Source organism: Haliotis rubra, unplaced genomic scaffold, assembly GCF_003918875.1.
Source record: "Haliotis rubra isolate DU_JTF1 unplaced genomic scaffold, ASM391887v1 Scf615, whole genome shotgun sequence".
Classification (NCBI taxonomy): Eukaryota; Metazoa; Mollusca; class Gastropoda; order Lepetellida; family Haliotidae; genus Haliotis; species Haliotis rubra.
Window position 1 is genome coordinate 468,743 of NW_025767319.1, and position 17,857 is coordinate 486,599.

At 40.1% G+C, this 17,857-nt stretch overlaps 1 protein-coding gene and 1 long non-coding RNA gene across 2 annotated transcripts; both read left to right on the top strand.

Annotated features, from left to right (window-relative positions):
* Positions 1 to 5,028: 5,028 nt before the first annotated feature.
* LOC124256042 lies at positions 5,029 to 6,474 on the top strand. Its single transcript, XR_006892808.1, has 3 exons — positions 5,029 to 5,201; positions 5,990 to 6,115; positions 6,375 to 6,474. It is a non-coding gene; the product is annotated as an uncharacterized LOC124256042 (long non-coding RNA).
* Positions 6,475 to 10,149: 3,675 nt separating this feature from the next.
* Positions 10,150 to 12,626, top strand: LOC124256040 (prostatic acid phosphatase-like). Its single transcript, XM_046689967.1, has 4 exons — positions 10,150 to 10,256; positions 10,574 to 10,766; positions 11,021 to 11,116; positions 12,453 to 12,626. Exons 1-4 carry the CDS (start codon positions 10,176 to 10,178, stop codon positions 12,536 to 12,538), a joined length of 456 nt encoding a protein of 151 aa, XP_046545923.1. The 5' UTR covers positions 10,150 to 10,175; the 3' UTR covers positions 12,539 to 12,626.
* The last annotated feature ends 5,231 nt before the right edge of the window (positions 12,627 to 17,857 follow it).

Below are 17,857 nucleotides of genomic sequence, written 5' to 3' on the forward strand. Positions count from 1 at the left end.
CACTCTCTGAAGCGTTTAATTATGACCAGCCTTGTACAGCCGAACGTTCTGGTTAAAACCACCATCTGTGACATTTCAATGGCTCGCGTCGTTCTCGCTCCGCTGCCAACAATCTTGACGTTTTAATGTGTACTTCTTACATGCAAACCACTGACAATCTAATCAACATTATACTGTTGGTGCATACCATGCACGTGTTACAAAACAACCATAAATAGTTTCGTTTTGCCAGTCCTTTCATATCCCTTTTGGTCCAGAAGCCAGACTCCCAAAATGGTCAAAATGTGGTGCAGCTCTGGCAACCGATTGGGATGTGACTTTTCACAATCAGGACTGATTTAGATTTGATTAAAAGCCGGTTGTCATCAGCTACCGTGCGTGACTATCATGCAGGGGCCTTTTTAAGGTGCAACATGTCATGTCAGTTATGGTAATATTTTATCGATAACTGGATGGTTTAATTTGATAACTCCGATTTTCATCACAATAGTAGTTTTGGAATGCTCGAATCATGATTTAAAATTATGTACTATAATAACATATATTCTTTCATTGCAAAAAACATTTTGGTAAGGTCAAAGGTCAATTTTAATAGAAAGTGCATTTGATGAGAAACATATGAGTGAAACTTTACAAATTAAAGGTAATTTTGGCTCTGTATGCAGGGAAAACCATTACAAGGAAACAAAAGTTGGTACTTTGTATTTAGATTAGCAAAATATTAGATAATTCCAGCACCATGCTTTACAAAGTATGAACAATACCAAATATGTCGAAGATACTGTTGGACTATCATACAAATTTCCGTTTATTGACAGTCTGGCAGAAATAACAATTCAGCTGATGTCAGAAGTGTCAATATTGTTTATATTTGTGTCACTTCACTGACACGCTGTAACACCCCTAAAGCTGATGGATAATAACACTTATTACCCACGTGGTCAACGTATGGGTAGTTGCATACTGATCTCGTACGTCACACGAGTGTCGTATCGCGTTGACCTGTACATGTGTCGTAACGACTTGACCTGAGATTCTAACGATTTGATTGGATAACCGATGACCTCTCAATTAGGTCACATTCTGAGGTAACTATTTTTTCATTCATAACAAACACGCGAATTCATTCATTCTACAACTTCAATGCATTTTGGGAATGTAAACATTGCGAACGTTGCCGTGTCGCTGTTTAATTGTGAGTCGAACTGAGACATTATATCCGTCGAAAAACATAAGCGCAATGTTTCCACCTGTGATGTTAGCCGAATGAAGCAACTGCAAACTAAGAAACGCGGTGCTACGGAGTAGTTTACTGTAGGAGGCTGTACGAGGCGATGACAACTGACATGCATCGTGACGTCGGTTACCAAGGCAGTGACGTCATTACAGTGTGACGTCATGCAAACATTGTACTACAGTACAAAACTCTTCCGCAACCTCTTTATGAAACCGGTTTCGGTTTGAAACCAAAATATGAACAAAAATACGCTATTTTGTCAATTTAATGCATGTAAGACGTGGGTAATAAATAATATACCACACTCGGTCTCATTACATACGAATTATACGAAACGAGTGTCCTTCCTATGGTATCTGACCTTTCGCTCGGTCAGATACCATAGGAAGGACACTCGTTTCGTATAAGGTTTGTATGTAATGAGATTATGGTGTAGTATTCTCTATTTATGACATCCTAATGGAAGGTTTGTAGGTGACATTATGTTATTATGGTGTGCAATATTTTTTGTGTTTAGTTTTACTGTTTACAATGTGAAATATTACGACTTTGGTTTTCTTTATTTATTTTACACCGGTAATCATTGATACATTGTGGAAAAATATACCAACCTCATGGCCTTGACCTTTGCTCGAAGTCATTGTTTACATTTACGTGCAAATTTGGAAAGATGCGACAGGAGAGCCTCTGACAGTTTGCGCAAGGTTAACCTGATTGTATGACTGAGATAGTCTTTGATATCTAATTACTGGTACTGGTACAAAATTTAAGAGTAGGGGCGCTTTTTGCTGTAACGAGAAGTCCGTGTTGTACCGAATTTAGATACTGTTGAATTTTGCGCCCTGTCAACTTGACGATTTCACGCACCTCTACGTCTGCGTGCGACAGCTGTGGTGACTCTTACACACTCATGTGTGTACTTTGTGCTCAAATTCGATTCTACGGATATTATTTTCTACATTTTGGAAAGTGTTTTGTGACCTAGTGGCTTCAAAGTGTAGTGAATTCAAATTGAATCGGATTCGCTGGCATGTTCGCGAGTCTGTTGACAAAGAGCCAGATTTGTGGTGATATTTCCGAAAGGATGGATCAGGACACGAGGGTGTAACTCTGGCATAAACACGGTAAGGTAATTAATTATACTTTAATAGACTTTTTAGATCAAGCAGTGTAATGGATAAGAGGGATCATGACTAAGCTAAATAACTTTTTGAACGATATTATACATTTAGAAAAAAAATATGTTGGGCTAAACAGAACGGTTTGCAGATTCTGTAGATCTAATTGTGTTTTACTACCTCTAAATTTGAAACAGTACAAATTTCAAAATATCATTTTGTTTGAAGTGATAACCCAACTGTTTATTTATGTGGACGGAAGGCATTGAAATTTCTTCGGCGTTCGATGTTAATGCATCCTCCGTTACCGGATCAAGATCAGTGGCGATATCGTTGACGAAAGCTGATAATAAATTTAACACGGGAATTTTGTAGCAGTCTATTGCTGGATCTATTCTGACATAACATAGAATCAACGTAAACAAATTTGTATTTGCTGAATTTTTATTCGGAAAGCAGACGATGTTTTCATCTTGTTCGACTGAATATTTGTACACATTCATCAGAAAGTCTTATTGGTATCTTACCACCAAATATACATACCCCTCATATACCTCTGAAATGCTTAAAGGGCAAGTTTACACGAAAATTAACCTTTTTGTCTTGCACTTTTTCATCATAAAAAGTGTTTGTCAAGTTGTTTTATAGCCAAAACAGTACAGATATCAGAAGTAACTAATTTATTTTTTGCGTTATATCGAGTTCTATGTCCACAATAAACACACCATGGCTTATGTCCCTTGGAAATGACGTCATTGGTGCCAGACCGATAAACGAATGACGTTGTAAGACCCATTTCACGTGGTGCAGGTACAGGTGTGGTTCTAGAGTCTCGATGCGCAGGCTACTGTTTTAATCCAGCTGTTGCCTGGCCGTCAGCTGGCTATGTGGTCAGTTCCACACTGTGATGACGTTGCAGTTTGAAAAAACGTATACATTGTACAAACAGTGTTACCATGTAACCAAATTGTACAACATTCAACCTGAGTCGGTCGTCTTTCAACAGTATCGTTTTTCACAAAAACTAAAACGTTTATGCACTACATCTAGCTTGCCATCGGTGAATGTGTCGGCATTCTACGTTTGTTACTTAATTCCTACATAAATCGTAACCTCTTCCACTCTTCCCACCTATCGATACCATATCCAAATACATCACGAAGAAAAATGCAATTGGCAGTTTTTAATTCGGTTTGAAATTCGGTTTTCTATGACATCCGCTCATTTTAAGGCAAATATACTGAAAATTACATGCATCGTAAATCTGGCCAGTTTTGACAGATTACGAAATACACACAGTTAACGTCGAAGTGAATTTTCAGCCATATTGCAGAGTGTTTATAAATCACGTCACACGTACTCCTACACGAATCCCTGAATTCCTCATACAGTTCAAAATAAAATGACAAATGGTCTTTGTCACCAATACCAAGTGTTCAGTGAAATCTAACGAAATATATCAGATTCCGCGCTGGGAAACGACCACTTGTTTGAAATGTCAACAAAGCCGAATTCAGATTTCACTCTGTGTATCTGTTCGCCTACCTTTGTTGCATACACTTGCTCATTAGTTTTAGACCATGCTTTGGAAAGGTATTGTAGCAAGCGATAGTTAAATATAATAGGTGTATTCCAATGATTTCCGAGATTCATCACAACTTATTATAGTTTCTGAAAGCGTGACGCCATGACTGATGAAAAATTCACGCACACCGACGATGGAAGTTCTCCGCATTTCTGACTATTTCCCTTGGTCACAATGAAAACAAAAAAAATAAGAACCAGCAGATTGTCAGAATGTTTTTGGACTACATGTATGTATATACGTTGCTTGAAACAACGAAATTTCCCGTCGAAATATCCGGCGTACTCGTGTCAGTGAACACGCCATTTTGAGAATGTCGCTTCCCGATAGTGATGTCATACGTACGTCAACATTGTTACACATATTTGGTATTTTAATTGACGTGAGGTTATGAATGAAAATACACACGATCAATCTGTCCTGCTGCTTACATTTTCAGTTCTTATGCTTCTTTCGTATTTTCACAAACTTTTCTCACGTGATTAAGTTCTCACAGAATTATTATCTTTTGATTTGGGACTAGACAGGAGACCAGTCTAAAATCAAGTGGCACCAATTACGTCATAATCAAAGGGCGGTAACTCTGGCCTGTTTAGCTCGGCAAACAAGGACCGCATGATGGCATAACATTTCAGCACTTATTTTGAGGGTTATACTTTCATTGTAAGAAAAATGAGTGTATAATTTCAAACACTGATATTAAATAATTAAAATATTTAATTTTGTTTCACATAAGAATAAATGTGATTTTATCGTGTACACTTCCCCTTTAATCATACAGTATTTCCAGTACATTCCTTTTGATTGTAGTAGGTGATGTAATTTCCGATTCTTTTCTAAGTTTATTAGGGTTCGAAATATGAATATTTCCTAAGGTGGGGAAACATTTTTTTTTCAATTTTTTTTAATCGTTTTCAAACTTTTGCATCATTCCGGCTGTCAAGGGTATGCATTTGAACACATTATATATGGTCATGTTACTAGTACTCGTAAGATTAGTCTGTTGGAACAATGCAGTTGACTTGGTAGTGCACATCTGGACGAGGTCTGTCAATATTTTAGGATTGACGTTGTATTGTTGACGTTCATCAGCTGACGAAGATAGTGATTCCCGTGAGCCAATTCCATGATGCGCTAAGTATTGTCAATTCATTAACTCTCTGACTGGCTGACCACGTAGTCATGCGACATACGGAAATCGGGAAATGAACGACAGTTGGTCTTTAAGTATCCATTTAGGCGAGGTCATCCACTGCTGTCGGTATGTATATACGTGTCGCAGGGTTTTAAAACACGACCACTTGGCATTTTAATATGAACAATTCAAACAAACTTGCCTACCTGTAATTAGGGAAATTACGTACAGGGCTGCCACTGCCAGCATGGTGTGTGCCGGGCACATGGCACATGCAGCTTTTATATCACCTGAGTGCAGAGAGTGCAGGAGCAGCATGTGCCAGAACCCAGGATGTACCTGCCGGCAGCCAGCTCATCTGTATGGCAAGCTGTTAGGGACAAAATTGTGAAATGTGCCAGGGATGCTGTGCTATACATTGTGTGAACAATTGAACCTGTGACATACGATTTCAAGGTTTTCTGCGCAAAATCGAATTCTAATGCGTCTAACTCATCTGCTAACGTCAATGCCACCTTCTGTGCGTGTATTATTAGCTGATAGTGATTAAAAGTAACTTGACAAGTCCCTCTGACTTATGCAGACACCAGTTAATATTAGCGACATACATTGTGTTGTCTTTAATAGCATTGGGAATGGCCTACAATTCATATCATGAGACTGATTTTCATATATTCATTAACCATTCTCACAGGTTCACAAATATGTGGGATCCGTAAAACAATCTGGGTCTTGGATTAACCAAAGAAGGAATAATTATGTTTATGACATTACATTGAATAGTACTTATCACTGATTGGATGTTCAATGTCCTCATTCTATCTGTGTCGCTTGCCTTTATCTCGGAGTGATTACTGAACGCTGTGATAAGAAATCTAATTCCTAGTAGACTACGGGCACCTGTTCTCATGTAGTCAGGTACACACCTTGCCTCGACCTCCAGTACCATGTGGACCGCTATGCTGGGTGCTGCTGTGTTTGTGTGTGGGTGGTGCTGTGTCGTGTCCAGGGCCCCGGACACACTGAGACTGGTCAACCTGGTAAGGATCTTCCCTTCAATACAGGGCGTCACACACTACCGGTTTTAAAATAACCACATCTAGATTAATATATTGTATGTAACGTTGCAGTTTCTAATCAGTCTGTACTGTGTAGGTTTGATTGGTATATACCTAACCTCAGTAATTATCGCCGTAACCTCAGCCCTGATAGTTCCATATTCTACAAACATGTTTTACTGGATACACCAAATGTTAGGGGTTGATTGTCTGTGTATTACGATTAAACTCTAAAATTCAGATATATCGCCATGGTGACCGAAGTCCATACGCAACCTATCCGAGCAATCCCAACAACTGGAAGGACGTCTGGCCGGATGGATTTGGCTGGCTGACCACTGTGAGTCTAGAGTGTAATTATATACCAATCACTTTGTTCAAAGTTAGTGTGAAAATGTTCTCGAAAATATTATTTTATAGACTTTACAGCTGGACGATCGAGGAGGTTTTCATTACACCAGAACAAGCCGGTTTTCGGAAAGGATTTCCAACAGCAGATACAGTTTTTGTGATTGATACTATTATTAAGAAGTATTTATCTCTATATAAGGGAAAGTTATACTGTGCCTTTGTGGATCTGAGGGCTGCATTCGATTTTGTCTCGAGAATGTCACTGTTTTATAAACTCTGAATTGGTAATGTTTAGTACTTATTCGCAATATGTATGAACATGTCAAGTCGTGTGTATCACTTCAACAAGGTTCTACTCCTTTCTTGGATTGGCTACTTAGTGTACGCCATGGTTGCCAGTTGCCTCCCTTCTTGTTCCCTTTACAAAAACGATCTTGTTAAGTTTCTTAATGCAGACGGACAACGGTGTATCGATATAGAGATTGTATCTACGTATACATGTAAGTACTTGTGGGTTCACCTATCTAGTACAGGTTCATGGTATTCCACTCAGAAAGTGTTGTCCCTACAAGCATGGAAGGTTGTTTTTATGTTTTGATAACTTACCCGATGCATATTTTTATATCAGAATTCTACCTATTTTACTTCATGGGCCTGAGACATGGGGTTTCCAGCCCTTTCCTAACATAATGAATATTCATGACAAGTTTTATAAAAGTGATCTTACATTTGAAAAGAAGTGTTCCTAATATTGTGGCTAGAGGCGAATTGGGAAGATTTTCACTTGAAGTCAATCAGAATGTCAAAATTATTAAATATTGGATAAGATTATTATGTCAGAGTGATAATTATATTCTTGAGCATATTTCTTTGTTTCATTATAATCTTGCTGAAAGAGGAGTAAATTGTTGGGCGTAAAAGGTGAAAAGGTTTTTATTTTGTTGTGGTATTGGAAATGGGAAACTCAGTTCGTGGAAAACCAAAGGAAGTGTACATTACGTCATATGTTTACATTACATCTTAGGTAAATGTGAATCGACATTGATAACCAGCTGTATTCTGATGCACTTGGTAAATATTCTAGTTTGTCGTTCTATAGCATTATTACATTTGATTATGCTGTTGAATAATATTTGACAAAGTTAGATATTCAAGTGTATATGATTCACTATCACAATTTCGTTGTTCGGATCATAATCTTATGATATCAGATGGTAGAAAGCTTAACATTCCAAGAAAGGAGAGGTTGTGTCTCTTTTGTATTATACCAAAAGTGGAAACTGAATTTTTGTATTATAACAGAAGTGGAAACTGCATTTTTGCTTTATATGCCCATTCTTTAAGGAATTTAGGCAGAATATTTTACCTAAATATCTTTGGAGTTACACATCAGTATGCTCAATTATTTTCTTCAACTAATCCATTAATTATAAAGTGTTTAGTCAAATCAATCTTCTTAGCCCAAAAGAAGATACAGAATGTTCTTAAATTTTGATATTAAATTGATGAAATCTCTAACGACAATATTATTATATTATAGGATATTTATTATAGGATATTTATATAGCGCACATATCCAGGCAACTATAGCTAGTGCTTGCTCAAGGCGCTGATACTTTCCCGCGATCACTGGATGTCAATCTCAATGGCACATTGTATTATCAATCCATCAATATGTTCACTAGTTCTTCATGTGAATTTTATGGATACTGTAAACTGGCGCTCGCATGTACATGCGAAAATTGTAACACCTGAAAACGTAAAATGGGCCGGTTACAGGCAGTGCACTTCCTGTCTGATGAATTGTGGGGGGTTATATCAGGACCATGTCGTCTGCTCAAGAGAGGTGCCCAAAAGGTAGAGTGTGGCAACTTCCACATTTATGAATGTGACCCTACCTAACCACCCTTAATTAAAATAGAATGATACTGACTATATCGCTAATAATAGACCTTTGTTAAGATGACTATAGTCAGTTTCAAAATGACCAGACCTGTTGATAGAAAAAAGTATTGTACTAGTACGTAAAGATAAACCTGCAACTCTGAAAGTAACTGTGACAAATATCCATAGAATTGTTAAAAGAATTAAAACAAATGTGCACATTACTGTAAAAATAAAATTTATTGTGTCTGCCACATATGTATGATGTAGAAGATTTTGTGAGTAATTGGATTTAAATGTAATTGGAGATGAGTTTCATTTTCTGTTATGACGACCTCAAGGTAAATATTTGGACACCCTACCCAACCCACATTTCTAAATGTCAACATCCGATAATAATCCTATCAAGCTATTGATAATATTGATAAAAAACTGATGTACCGTACTGTACTGTACTGTACTGTACAAATAGAAACAGCGTGGGGTTTTCTGTGAGTTCTGTACGAGTAGCTACACATTTCAGAAAAAGAAACGTATATGTCATTTTAGAAGAATTTATTGCGTTAGTTTGCCAACACAGCAGCCTCTATTGTTGTGTTTCTGTTTACTTGAGTCAATAAGATGGCATCAAAGTCAATCATTTGTATGGCCACCATTGGCAGCAATTACTTCTCGGCACCGTCTCGGCACAGACTGGATAAGTCGACGAAGTCGCTCTTACGGAATTCTTCCCCACTCTTCCTGCAATGCGATGGTCAGTTGTGGAAGTGTCTCAGGCGTGTTTTGTTGACGTACACGTCGATCGAGTTCATCCCATAAGTGTTCTATCGGGTTTAGATCTGGTGATCGGAAAGGCCATGGCAAGACACTGACTTTAGAATTGTCAAGGTAGCGGACCGTGAGGTGAAGTAGCGTTGTCATGCTGGAACAACTCCCTCTGTCGGTCCATACTCGGAAGCATGTGACGTGCAAGGTAAACACGCTGTCTTCCATCTAAAGAAGAAATCGTGATTCATCAGTGTACCAGAATCGCCTACAGTTTCTAAGGTTCCAGTTCCGGACTCTACACCAGCACCGATGGAATCTCTGAAAGAAGTGGCGACAACTGGCCTTCTTGGTCGAATCCCCACTTCACGCAATCGATTCCTGATAGTTTAATCGGAAATTCTGCTCAAACCAGGGATGCGTTGTTGTCTCCACACCTGTGGCAAGACGATGACTCAAGTGAGCAACCCGGATGTAGCGGTCCTGGGCTTGGATGGTAACTCTTGGACGGCCGCTTCTCGGGTGATCTTGGGCTGAATTAGCCTGCAGGAAACGATCCCAAAGGCAAGAAATGGTACTCTGATGAACGTTGAAATGTCGGGCAACTGCAGACTGCGACTCCCCAGCTTTCAAGGCAGCCTATGGCGATGTTTCCATTGGCATGATGATTTCTTCCTTTCCAGGCAAAAACGAATGACAAAATTAAACACATCGCTTGCCTTTTTATAATGACAGATAGCGCATGCTTTTCCACTTACTTGCACATGCATTTTGCTTTTCGTTTTTTCTTGGTTACGTTTTGGCGATTATTTCTTCAAACGCTTCTAAAACAAGGGAAAATATTAAAATTGGCACTGAAGCTGTCTAAAATCACACAAAGATGACATTTTGAAAATAGTATATTTGTATTGTTCTTGACGCAGCTACATGAGTCCAATATTTTCAAAATCACCTATGTGTTTCTTTTTCGGTTTTGAAGAATGTATATATAGTATTTTGTGTTTCAGTCTGTAATTTTGCAACGTTCACTGTTCTAGGTGTAATGGTGAAGAGATGGATCCAAGAAACACAGCAGAGAGTCAGTTCCAGCTCCTACACCACCAAGATGAACATGTTCTCCGCTGTTGGTATAGTTGCTAGCTTTCCATAATCTGATGATCCTCTGCTTATAGTTTACACGTAGGGATCATGATGATAGATGAGTACAAGATCAATCAAGAAGGCTAGGTTCCACTGCTACAGCTCCTACGTTTAGTAGGTCTCATGAATAATTCAGTGAATAGTAAGTGCCAGCTTCCTGTGTGAGCAAGGCCTCCCGGTACACTGGCCTATAACTGTTTGTTGAAACTCTAAAGAATGGGTATAGTAATTGTACTGACATAAACACTTACAGTAGCTTCCTAATACAGTTAGTTGACTATATTAGCTCTCTGTCTGCAGCATGACTCCACGGTGATGTCGGTATTGTGCGCCCTCCGGGTGGGTAACCACCTCCCCCCACCCTATACGGCCACCCTTCTCATGGAGCTGCACGAGGCCGCGGCCGGCGTCTTCCACGTGGAGCTGTACTACAGGAATGTGTCCTCCACAGACCCTAACGATGACACACAGCCTCATCAACTTACCTTACCAGGTGAGACTCACTACTAACTCAACATTACAGAAATCATCCTAATCTCACAGAATGGTGATATTGAAGTCTACTTTTACAAATTGTCTCACACCGTGAGGCCCAATGACATACGAGGCAGTGGGGTTATAAAGCCCTTACGGTTGCTCATGTTTTTGAATATGTGAGTCAGGAAGCTCAAACACCATCACCCAACGGGAATCATTATGATCATTGGTATATCAAAATCTATAATAATCGAATATGTACGTTTCTAGGTTGTTCGACCCAGTGCCCGCTGAGCAAGTTTGTGTCTCTCACCAAAGACATAATTCCCACCGACTGGGTTGCTGAGTGCGCAGCCTCCAACACAGGTAATTAAACAGTTGCCAAAGCATGCTAACGGACATTCAGTTGGTCATCTACTGACTTTGTTCACAATGTTAAAAGTTCCTGTAAGTGTCTGTTCGGAACTGTCATCATATGGTAAGTGATTGGTTCACGTAGCAAGCTTAGCCTTTCTTGACTTAACCATTGTTATACAGAGAATCCCAGTAATGCTGGATTAGACATCTTTGCCAGCACTTATGGAATCCAAGAAGGGACATTATCGCGACAATGTCCCTTGTATTATTCCATAAGCGCTGCATACAAATTTAAATATATTTCGGCTTTTAGGGTAATATTTTTTTAAGGTAGGTGTATAGGTAGGTGCTTCAATTTCTGTCTTTCTCTACTTCGACCTTGCTTCTGCAGAAGTGCCCCTGTCATGATGCTAAGATCCGTTTCGTGGCGCTACACTTTGACATATCCTCGTATAGTTTCATTATAGTACAGATCAGTATCCATACTTATACCGAACTATCGGCATCTTGGGCAGCTTGGGAAAGTTTACGAGTGGATCTTAATTACAATCCCCATACACAGCAAAGAGAGACCAGCAATCATCTGACAATAATAACGAGCAGGTATCAGTAAATACAAGTTAAATATCTTGTTTCTTTCTAAATTAATCATCCAGTTCCGTCACGATCAAGTGAATTCCCCCACAGCACACAAATCCACCAGAATCCATGTGAAACTTCTAATCCACATATTGCCGACATTTGCATAGACAATCAAAGTTTCAAACACCGCCAACATCTATTGACTATCAATCTCGACCTTGGAGCCGATCACTTGTGTTCCTGTCTCTCTTGAAGAGGCAAATGGCCAGGCTACAATTCCACCCTTGTCCTGGTGCTGAGCTTACCAGGACATAAACTATGACAATGAGAACGTGTGTTATTGTTACCTGCTCATGCTGCATACACTCTACCATGGGGTAAAACCCCCATACACTCTGCCATGGGATAAAGACCATTAATTAACATTTGAAAATGTATATCAATAAACACTTGACACACTTCAGATACAAAAGGTAGTCTGTCTCACTGTCTGTCAAACTACATTGTTTCCCCTTCCGCCCAGCCCTTTCTGAAATGCAAAAGTTAAGATGAATCAAATCTAGATGTTCCTCAGGTTCTAAATCACGAGTCTCTAAATCGTCTTGTCTTTTCAATTTCATTGGAGTCATTTGTTTCTAGCAAAAGTATTATGTTTTCAACGACTAGGCAAAATACAAAACGATATCTCTAGACATCGACATGAAATGTCTCATAGCCTAAACGAAACATATTGTAGCTATTGAACGGAGGCTTTGTGTTCCAGGCGGCATCATCGGACGACGTGGAGAACAGAACACCAACCGTCCGGACGCCCTGTCTCCCCACCCTCGTGATATGGACAGTATATAACATGGGGATTTAGTTTTGTCTTGAAATAACCGCGATTGTTTCTCGCATTTCTAGAACTAATATACCGAAAATAAAAGTTAAATAACCATACGTTTTCTCATTTGCCAAATTTAAATGTTTGCATACCGGAGTGGGGGCCCAGCAGCAATTTATTACTGTCAGTTCATATCTTTCATTTCAGTGTGGATGATGAGATCTTGGCATGGTGGAAATGTTCCATAACGATAACGAGCTTTGCACGTTCAGAGCGTAAAAGGCCAATAAAATCAACATAGCTAAAATGTACATTTTAAAACATTACGACCTAGGTATTTACAAATGCTTAACCAAAGTTAAAATGGAAAAGGTAAATAGTGAAACATAAATGCAAACAGGTATACAAAATATCCAAATCTCACTATCAGCATATTAAAAGAACAAAACATCCATAATTTATTTAGAACTCTTTTGTGTTTTGGGAATAACAGAAATATTTCAACCCTTGAGGCCAGAGTAATGAGATTGATTAAAAACCATTGGTTTTATGAACGTGTATATATATATATAAATTAAGGACGCTTCTGTCTTGGAACGATGTACAGTGTAGGTTACAAGGGAAAATATGTGAATATATCTATCATGTCAAAGTTATGAATTATTTTGATGTTAGTTTTATATTCTACGAATTCATGTACCGTTGTGTGCGTGTGCGTGCGCGTGCGTATGTGCGTGTGTGTGTGTGTGTGTGTGTGTGTGTGTGTGTGTGTGTGTGTGTGTGTGTGAAAAGGAATTGTTTGCATTTGGAATATTATATTTGCTACACAAATGCCTTTCACAAATGGAACAATTATTAAGGTAATCCCTGTCACTTCAGTTTTAAGAATGAAATGACCAGCTTTGATGCACGACACGCCATTATTGAACATTGATAGCAAACTCTCGTCCATTTTAAAACAACCTGGTTGCACGCATGTGTCAATAATCATCACAACAATATGGTTCATTAAACTGGTACAATGAAGAAAATACCTCCAAACGTGTACATGGCAGAAAAACACGTCCTCGATAGGCACGACTGCAGCTGGCCTATCATATAATGCACATCCCAGACACCTGGGTAAATCTAAAAGTGTGATATAACACTGATAAAAGGTCTGGGAAGACCACACGCAGGATCGGTATGCTTGAACTAGTGCGCCAGATAATCTCCAGATATGTCACCGTTTGACAAATAATCTCAGCATTCCCGAATTTACAGCAACCTTGGTCTGCCTTGTAGGAAAAGTTGTGAGGGATCCCTCGGGAGACTCTCCGGTGTTTCCACTTTGCCCGGAGGATGGCGTCAATGCATGTGTGCTCAGGGGGGCACGGACCAGATATTGACTTTGCCGTGAACAGAGATCTGCCTTGAGTGAGTGTTTGGAACCTAATGGAAGGGAATGGTCTGAGCCCAGGCCAAACGCAGTGTGGCTTGTGTCTGAGATCGAACTACAATAGAGGGAAATTTAGATTTGTGGCTGTTACACCGGCCTATAGATAATTTCATCCCGGGATCAAATCACCCTCTTAAAATCAGAACACTACCCCTTGGCAGGATGATAACACTCTTGCCAGGATGAAAACACTCCCCCTTGTACTTTCTACACACTGTATACCCTACCCTAAACCAAATCATATGGTTACATGTGTCTATCTGTGCTTCATGTACGCGTTCATGTGCTGTGCACGTGGGCTAGTATATCTGGCACTGTTGTTGTCCCCCGCCGCAGCCCGGAACGGGGACTATGTATTCAGCAGCGTCCATACGTACGTCCGTCCCGATTCTTGTTAACGGGATATCTCATGAACTGTTGTACCCAATGTCTTCAAATTTGGTGTGTCATTGGCCATTACATTGACCTTGACCTTATTTTCAAGGTCACCACGGACCACTTTTCAAACTCTTGTTCACGCGATATCTCACCAATGTCTTCGATTTTGTCAGCCTACATTTGGGGATTACGCAGACACCAGTCGATTTGCGTGACCTTGAGCTTATTTTCAAGGTCACCACGACACTTTGACCACTTTTCAAACTCTTGTTCACGCGATATCTCATGGACTGTTGTACCCAGTGTCTTCAAATTTGGTGACAGCCTACGTTGGGGGATTTCGCAGACACCAGTCTATTTGGGTGACCTTGACCTTATCTTCAAGGTCACCACGATACATTGACCGCTTTTAAAGCGGATATCTCATAAAACATTGCACCCAATGTTTCAAGTATGTTGACAGCCTACATTGGGTGATTATGCAGACACCAGTCATTTCAGGCATCTTGTATGTGACCCAAAATAAAAAGTAGTAAATATAGATATTCCATTCTTTAGCGGCGGGGGACATTGCCATATCAGTGGCAAACACTTGTTCTCCATGGGGTAGGGGAAGAATGGAAGAAGAAGAGGAATGTGTACACGATGTAATAAATAATAATAAATGTGAATTTATAATGCACCTTTTCCATGTACAAGGTGCATGCTCAAAGGGCAAACACACAGTCTGATTATCATAACCCCGGATAACCTAAGCTGCCTGTCAGGCGCTAGAAGATTAATTGTCTCATGGCCCATTTTCATTTGAATAGAAGCAAGTTTGAACATACTAAGGTGACACCACATGCATCACATGTGCTTCATTTTGGGGCAGGACTGAATCCTATAGAAATCCTCAGAGGTCACGGTCACCCATCCAAGGTCTTTCCGCGCCCAACGTTGCTTGACTTCATCTGATTTGTGACCTGAGCTCTATGCACAGGACCCCACGCCACCACCAATGTGTTGATACTTCGCGAAATGTGCCGTGAAAACGGTTTTAGAAACCTCCAGTCCGACTATGTGCGTACTGTGTGCGTACAATACTACTACATTTGTCAGTCACACTAGCCGAGTTGATATAAGCATGAAGGAATGAGATAAGCCATTCGTATGACAAGACCGTGCGTTATAACACACTGTACGTTTACAGTTTGTGTACACTTAATGTTCCCATGTTTTTTTATTGACTGCAGACATCAATCATACAAGAACTGACCCGTGAAGATCCGGGTTAGAACTGATCTTCAGTAGCCCATGCTTGTCGTAAGAGGCGACTAACAGTATCGGGTGATCAGGCTCGCTGACTTGGTTCACACAATCATGTCATCGTATCCCAGTTGCGTAGATCGATGCTCATGATGTTGATGACTGGATTGTCCATACTGGATTATCTACACACCGCCGCCATATAGCTGGAATATTGCTGAGTGCGGCGTAAAACTAAACTCACTCACTACTGCAGTGCGTAGTGCACAGACGTGCAATACCTCGCTTATTGTAAGATATGCATGTAGAACTGTTAGCGACATGTGACTAACTTGGGAGACACACGGACTCTTGCTAATTAGAAATAGAAACATGAAACAGAGGTATAATATCATTTTCAACTTTGCACACCAAGTTAACATTTTAAGATTTTATCGCCATATGTCCATATTTATAATTCTTTGAAACTATGAAACGAGTCAGGTATTTCAGCACCCATTACATTTAAATACTTTTGATCAGCATTTCCCGGGATATCAGCTTTTCTATTCATGCTTGGAAATGTCACCTGGTCATAACATTCATCACAATGGTGCTTGTGCACTCGGTAATACACGCTGAGCGCATTTTTCAAATGAGCAACTTCACATGAAATGAACGCCAACAGTTCGTTCATATCACCCACAAATCCGGTCATTGCATACATTTCCATTTATTTCGTGTAAAATACGGACTTGTGTCCCGTGTATCAAGACGAACGTGTCTGTATTGAATACTTTATTAAAGCAAGTGATTTGTCCAATGTTCATTGAAGAGTAGGACAAGATAGTGTGCACTCGACATGGATGTTTCTCCTCATGACCTGAATGTCGCTTCCCTACGTATACGTTATTACAAGGTCACTACTGACGGCAGAACTACTGCACGTCAACTCAACATGTCGCATGATACTGTTTAACAGTATGCTCTGCGCTCAAGACTTCTGTCTTCTAACAATGCCGGAACAGATTGTAAGAGATCTGTCTTCAAACTTGGAGATGTGACAATGACGACCTAAAGTAGTACGATTTATTCTGGCGGTCTGATATGCACCGAGAAAGCAAGTGAACAACTTCGTCAGAGCTGGTGGTCTAAGAGTGGAAGGATTGAGTGTAGAATCTTCATCGAATACCTGGCAAAGAGTTATTTTCCCGTCTGCTTTGTATGCATGTGAACTCTCGCTAAATATCAGCAATTGTGCTGTCATCGAAATGGGAACTCTACAACAGTTCTTCGCACGACGAATCCACACCTGCACCTGAGGTCCTCCGCATTAGCTACAACAAAGGTTCTAGGGTTATGGACAGTGCCGGTCGCAGTGGAAATAATGAAGCTTCTCTTTCGGGACGACTCTGCAGAGCACGCCCCACAGCCACTCTGAAGCCGAGATTACCCTAGTTTGTCACCCTGCTCGCACATAGTACCTGATCCATGACACAATCTACTGGATGTAGCCTAAAACAATGGCCTACAGGGCGTGTTGGACAAAGTCAGCAAGAATCAAATCATGTAAGAAAAACACGATACAATGAACTTCCGTGCGTAGGTCTGAACATATGAAGAGGAGAAAAGCTTTGCATCTGCGTAACGATACTCGGTGATATGCCACGACGTGTCTGGAATCAGTGTGTAAGGAATGATGTTGCTGCTTTACATGCTCTGGTACAGCTCTCCGGATGACGATAAATGTCTCCAAAGCTTTGACTGCTGTTCGGTTTCTTGCAGAGGGCGATGAACCAAAGGCTCGTCCATTTTTACTCTTCACAATCCTCAATTATACAAGACGTAAGTTCTTACGACAGATGACAAACCTGGGGCAATTCTGATGTGGAGTCAGAAGTCTTGGCATCCAACGTGCTGAAGCTTTTGTTATGAACCGTTCATTTCTGATAACGTTATTAAATCTTTCGTCTCCCTTTGGCGTGTGGTGACTAGTCGATCACCCACAATCATATCATTGATTTTATCAACATTTTCCTTGATGTGGCAGCTGAAGTTGATCCCCCTCTCCCACTCTTCGACTCTCTTGTAGTGGTTGATATTTGACCATAGTGCGGTAGCCAACTTTGTCAATTTTCATCCGCAGAGAATATCTGGTCCCTTTTCATACTAAGTCACTCAGCTTAGATACAGTTATCTCTGCTTAGATAAGCAATATCGCCGACAAGATACTTGGCACCTCTGACTAAGTACTAAAAACGACTCAAAATGACGCTGTCGTCTGCGCTAACGGTCAAGGTTA